Genomic DNA, 6,548 nt, shown 5'->3' on the forward strand with positions numbered 1-6,548 from the left:
CTAAATACTTCTTCAGCCTCATTTTCTCTCATTTATCAAAATGTTAGGGGCCTAAACTCAAAAATTCGTTCTACCTTCCTAAATTCAGTGAGTACGGAGTTTTCCTGTCTGGTCTTCACTGAAACATGGCTGAAGCCAGTTCTACATTCGTCGGAACTTTTCCATAATTCGTTTCAAGTTTTCAGAAACGATCGTTTGTATCGCAATGGTGGTGGTGTTTTAATTGCTATTTCTACGGCACTCCCCACCTATTCGTTTGAATTTCCAACTACTCCCGATGTTGAATTTATCGCCATTCGAGTGAAATTTCCTAACAAACACCTATATGTTACCTGCTCCTATATTCCCCCAAATTCGGATATCTCTGTATATAAGAAACAGGCCGCCCTCATTTGTGAAGTGGCCAAGCAATCTAAATCTACCGATATAGTCCTTGCGTTGGGTGACTTCAACTTGCCTCAAGTCAATTGGTTTTACAGTGATAGTTCTGGCTGTTTGATTCCTTCCTCAACATCTGATAAAGCCGTTGTGTTCTTCAATGAATTATTTGATAATAATTTAGTTCAATACAATGGTACCCCTAATTGTAATGGGAGATTTCTTGATCTCTGCTTTGCAAATTTTCCTGAGGTTTGCGTTAATCGTTGTCTTCCGTTTAGTTTACCTGAGGATCCATATCATCCAGCATTGGGTGTTTCCTTTCATTACAAGTCTGTTGGTTCGTTGAACCTCTATAACGTTCCAAATTCAAATTTTTCATATCAACGTTATGATTTCCATAAAATCAATGTTTCCATACTAAAATCTCATCTTTCTCATTTTGTGCTCGATTTCTCAGAGGGAAGCATTGATAGCTTACTGTCGTCGTTCTACAATGTATTAAATCAAGCTATTTCTGCATCCGTTCCGATCAAGCAGTCCCGTCCTCGAAGTAAGGATCCCCCGTGGTTTAATAAGACAATTAAATACTACAAGAATAGGAAAAACAAGTTGTTCAAAAAATTTTCGAAAAGTGGTTCTTCTTTCGACTATTTCGCTTACTCTGTTGCAAGGCATAAATTTAATTCCCTCAATCGCCAATACTACTGCAGATACCTTCAGTTTGTTAAATCCTCCTTGTTTGCTAACCCTAAATACTTTTTTAAGTTCGTTAATTCCAAAAGAAAAATCTCCATAAACCCGTCGTTTGTGTCTTTTAATGGCTCCGAGTCCTCGGATGATTTTGAATCCTCAAATCTCTTTGCGGAATACTTCCGACAGAACTTTTCAACTGCCAATTTTGATTTATCGGAAAATTATCCATATTCGATTTCTAATTCGGTTTCAATTTCTAACTTTGTTATATCGGAAAATGACGTTTTTGAAGGATTGAACTCTCTGAAATATAATTGTTCGCCTGGACCCGATGGCATCCCCTCATGTGTACTTATATCTTGTGCTGGCGAGCTTTGTGATGTTATCTCAAAGATTTTTAATAAGTCTTTGAATTTAGGTGTTTTCCCTTTGTGTTGGAAGACTTCTTTCCTTATTCCTATTCACAAAAGTGGTAGTAGGCAACTTGTAGAGAACTACAGAGGCATCGCCAAGTTGAGTGTCTTACCTAAACTGTTCGAGCGAATTGTGGCTCAGCATATAGCCTTTTCCATGAAATTGTATATTTCTCCTTTCCAGCATGGTTTTCGAAAGGGAAGATCTACGGTGACCAATCTGTTGGAGTTTACTTCTCATGTTTTCAAGGCTTTTTCTAGTGGTTCTCGCACTGATGTCATTTACACTGACTTTAGCAAGGCGTTTGATATGGTTAATCATAGACTTCTTAGATTTAAAATCCAGACCTCTGGCTTTCCTCTCTTCTTAGTTGAATGGTTAAGCTCTTATCTGTATGGTAGATCATTCAGGGTTTTGTTTAACCTCATTACCTCGGATGATTTTCCCGTGACGTCTGGCGTACCTCAAGGTAGCCACTTGGGACCTATTTTATTTAATCTTTACATCAATGATTTGCCCTCCGTGATTAAATTCAGTAAGATTTTAATGTATGCTGATGATGTGAAACTGTTTACTTCTTTTTCCGTAGAATCGCAATCACATCATCTTCAAAGTGATTTGAACAATTTGGTTGCATGGTGCTCCCTCAATCTTCTGAAGCTAAATCGAAATAAATGTAAGAAGCTTTCTTTCTTAAGAAGGAAGTCGTTTAGTACCCAATACTTCATTGATTCGCACAGGTTGGAAGACGTCGATTCGTTCATTGATTTAGGCGTTCTATTCGATTATAGGTTACGTTTCAATTTGCATACTGAGTCCTCGTTAAGCAAAGCTAGGTCCGCTCTTGGTTTTATAAAGAGGTGGTCCAAAGAGCTTGATGATCCTTATATTACTAAAAGGCTTTACACGTGTTTGGTTAGACCTATTCTTGAGTATGCCTCTGTTGTGTGGTCTCCTTCATATAGATGCTACGTTGGTTCAATTGAATCTATACAAAAGCAATTCTTGCTGTTTGCACTTAGGAATTTGGGTTGGGACCCGATTTCCCCTCTTCCACCCTATGAAAATAGGTTGCTTCTGTTATCCTTACCGTCACTCGAGAAACGTAGATTTGTTCTTGGGGTTTCCTTCCTAATCAAATTAATAAATGGTGCAATTGATTCGCCCGCATTACTTCGTGAGATTTGCTTTAATGTCCCTAACCGCTTCTCTAGGTACTTTATGTTGATAAAGCTTAGTCAATGCAAATATAACTTTGAACTGTTTAACCCGCTCAGAGTTGTTTGCAAGAACCTAAATGATGTCTATCATCTATTCTCATTAACGGACTCTTTAAAGTCTATTAAAGCAATATTGCTCAACAAGCGCGATTTACCTGTGTCGTACTTAAACTGATTTAACCTTAGATTTTGTCATTATGAGTCGAAAATTAATTTGTTGTTAACAATTATCGGTTGCCAAGCTTATGCATGTTTGCGATGGCTTAGGGGTTCACTTGCAATTTGGTCCTGTATCGGTTGTGGGCGTGGCTCTATGCTAATTGTGTACATGCTTTTTTTTTTTTTCTTTCTTTTTTTTTTCCTCCTTATTTGTTTTATTGTACTTATACTAAGTTTTATTATTAAATAATTTTAAGATTTACTTAAGAGTCAATTGAACTCGACTGCCATTTTGTTTTAGTTGAGTTTCTTGTATAAGTGGAATAAATAAATAAATTAATAAATAAATAAATATATTACTAACATAATATCCTTATATACTACGAGCTTTTGGTTTTTCGATTCCTTTGCCGCTACACGAATATTCTATATAATCTTCGGTTTGGGCCAACAGTAGCGATTTAGCGATTTAGGTGGTGCTTGCAAATGTTCTTCAATGTTCTTCACCGCCATACTTTTCCACAATATGTTCCTTCGTCTGAAAAAAAATAAAATATATTATTGCACGATTGTAATTGAGATCTCTAAATACTTTACGATTTTTATATCTTTAAACAATTTGATGCAAGGTTATAAATTCAGCGGCTAAAACATTCTACATGTCGGGGGGCAGATCAATGTCCCAATTGTATTCCGCGGACCCAACGGGGCTGCTGTGGGCTCAACATCCTGACAGTGCTCGCACTACATTTTAGCTAAGCTGGGTGCGCGTGAGTTCAACAGAAATATTAAAAAAAAGAAAAAAACGGTATAAACTTACCAACACCAACGCACATATGGACATTGCTATAATGTAAAACTTAGTATTTTAACATTGCTTGAAATTGAAATGAGGGAAATTTTCTGTTGCTTACAATCAACCAGTATGAGTTACCTGCCAACTTGTGTGGCAGCAAAATAAACAAAAATGGTGAGTGAAAGCAATGTGCAGAGAGGCTGAAGCGAAATTTAAGAGATGCAAACCAGCACGCATTATTATTTTTACTACTGTTTAAAATAAAAAACATTTGTGCCTTTCATCTACTCCATTAATGTAAGGTGCAAGCTTGTTTTTATCATATTATCTCTCTCTTATTCACATTCGAATTAACTCTCAGCGTCTGTTTTTTGTGAACAAATTTCGGATTCTCTTACAATTTATGCTTCGCTTGTGTGGGCTTGCTGCGGAACTTATGGTTAAAGAAAATTGCTCTTTGCTTAAGAGACAGAAATTACTCTCAGAAAAGTCAAAAACACCTTTCATGAAAATGTACAGCAAGGTACTTCCAGAAAGTGGATTTTCCTCTCAGAAATTCTGAGATATATTTGCTTGCTCTTTTGCCTTTTCTGTCATCTCAAGACTTGAGCGAGTGGCGAATATGGCATTCATTTTTTTTAATGCAGGTTTAATGAAAAAAATGTAGCTATAAAAGCTTAAGAAAACTAAAATAAATAGGAAAACTATATTCGAACTTTATAAAAGATGTTTAGTAAAAAAAAATCAAAAGTTTCTATTCATATCGCAAATTAAAAAAACAAAACATAAAGCATATTGTCGGTAGTGCATATTTGTGCGCGTATCAGAAGAATAAAGTGAAAAATAAAAACTGTGAAATGATTTAAAAAGACACGTAATCATGCAAAAACATAACATTTTAATATCTTGTTAGTACAAATCTTTACTTCCAGGAAATCACTAAAAACTTGGACGTTATTTAAACGCATTCCTTCCAAAGCTTTTAAAACTAATCTTCGTTGGAGTAGTTTTAAGCTAATATTAAACCAATCAAGAAATACGAAAAACATTAGAAAATCGCTTAAGATGTGCTGATCTTCTCCTAGGCAAAGAATTTGCATTGTTAGGCAAACAACTACGTGTAATAAGTACTATTACCGTTCTGGGCCAGGGTAATTTCTTGAAAAACTCGCTCAATGCTGCCTTGCATAAAACGATTACAGAGAGGTATCGCAAACTGGAAACACTCGCCGACCGATACCAGGCGACTTATTTATGAACTGATGACACTGATGAGAATGTTCGGTTGAAGGATCGTAGACAAAATCCCGTCAAGTACTGCGGACTTACTTAAATGATAGTATAATGGCAATTCTACCTGTCAAGTTTCGTGCAACAATTCGGACACAACCTTAGTACTATCCAGCCATATACAAAGATGATTTTAAGCCTGTTGAAAACGACATTGTCGTGACGTGCGATACTTATAAAGCCGAGTGCCATAGAGAAAATAGAGAAAAACGAAGTAGGATCCAGCATTGGCGTCAAAACTACAGATGACCTCTTGATATCACGTTACATTTTACTACACATTTATGAAGAATTTAATATTGTAGTCGCTTTCGAAGGCCCTTGGAATGGCGCTGGCGCTCATACTAATTTCTCCATTAAAGCCATGCCAGATGGCGATATGAAACCAATAGAAAGATCTATACGAAAATTAAGTAAACATCGTGACCACCATAAAAAGAGCTTATGATCCCAATAGTAAAGAAAACACAGATACAGTAATCTTGCGCAGCAGCACATAAGCCCCTTCAAACCTCTCCAATTCAATAGACTCTTTTAACAAGTGCCACACAAGAACATTTCTGTGGGTATACGGCCTTAATCTGTATAAATCGTTAATTGCTTCCCTGAAGTCCAACTCTGACGAAAAATGTAGAATTCTTTCGACAATCTGGCTTTATGATAGTACACATTTTAAAAATGGAGCTATTTTTCATTCAATTCCCTCCCAAGTGTACGAATAGCCTGCTAAAAACCTGTTGATTAAGCTACTAAATGGTGGTAATAACAGTTGCGATACGATAATATCTTTTCTAATGACACTTTATATAAATACGTTGATTTTGGCTTAGCTAGATCAACAAACTTTGCCTTTAATGACTATTGTGTGTATCTTTCGATTATCTTCAAAGTTGTTAAAAAAACTAAAGCTACCAGCAATGCGACAAAATTCAAATTATTGATCAAAGGAAATATTCTAATGAGTGAAAATAAAATTAATTTTATTAGGAGAAGAAGTTTAAAACCGAAATTAAATTTCATAGAATATTTGTTTTTTTAGGGGATCGACTTAAGAAGTAGCAAATATACACGATTACAAATCTTAGTTTTTGCTAAAAGCCCATAGGTAGGCATGTTTTCAGTTTTAATAGAAACAAAAAAAAAAATAAATAAATAAAATAAACAAAAATTCTTCTTCAATAGAGTTTGCGATATTTCTGTCTGCTTTTTCATGCTTGAAATATTGCAATAGTATTACGAATTCAAAACATCGATTGCTGTATACAAACTACGTAACTTTACGCTTTCTTGACGAAATCTTTAAATGCTGCTAAGAAGTCGTTCTTATGTTGCAATGAAACCTTTTTTAAATGAATTTAAAGGTATTGTTATGAAAAAGAGCAGCACAGATCCGATTATTTATAGTATGTATAAAACAAGGGTTTGAATTGCTTTAAATAAAAAAAAGTAAAAGAAAGTAAACAAATTTCATCGCGAAAAAAACAATTTCAAATGCCGCTTTGTTCAATTTTTCCTCAAACACCAAGTCTAGACATACATTTTTTCGTTGATGAATATTTAGAGCGGCTGCAAATATCAATATGCCTTTATTAAAT

General features: G+C 35.2%; 1 protein-coding gene across 1 annotated transcript; it reads left to right on the top strand.

Annotated features, from left to right (window-relative positions):
* Positions 1-5,119: 5,119 nt before the first annotated feature.
* LOC119641897 (glutamine synthetase 1, mitochondrial-like) lies at positions 5,120-6,110 on the top strand (the record flags this gene model as incomplete). The annotated part of the gene is made up of 1 exon (XM_038040787.1): positions 5,120-6,110. A coding segment is annotated over one exon (282 nt), but the record flags the coding sequence as incomplete, so codon positions are not given.
* Positions 6,111-6,548: the final 438 nt, after the last annotated feature.

The sequence above is a fragment of the Glossina fuscipes genome, unplaced genomic scaffold (genome assembly GCF_014805625.2).
Source record: "Glossina fuscipes isolate IAEA_lab_2018 unplaced genomic scaffold, Yale_Gfus_2 188, whole genome shotgun sequence".
NCBI lineage: Eukaryota > Metazoa > Arthropoda > Insecta > Diptera > Glossinidae > Glossina > Glossina fuscipes.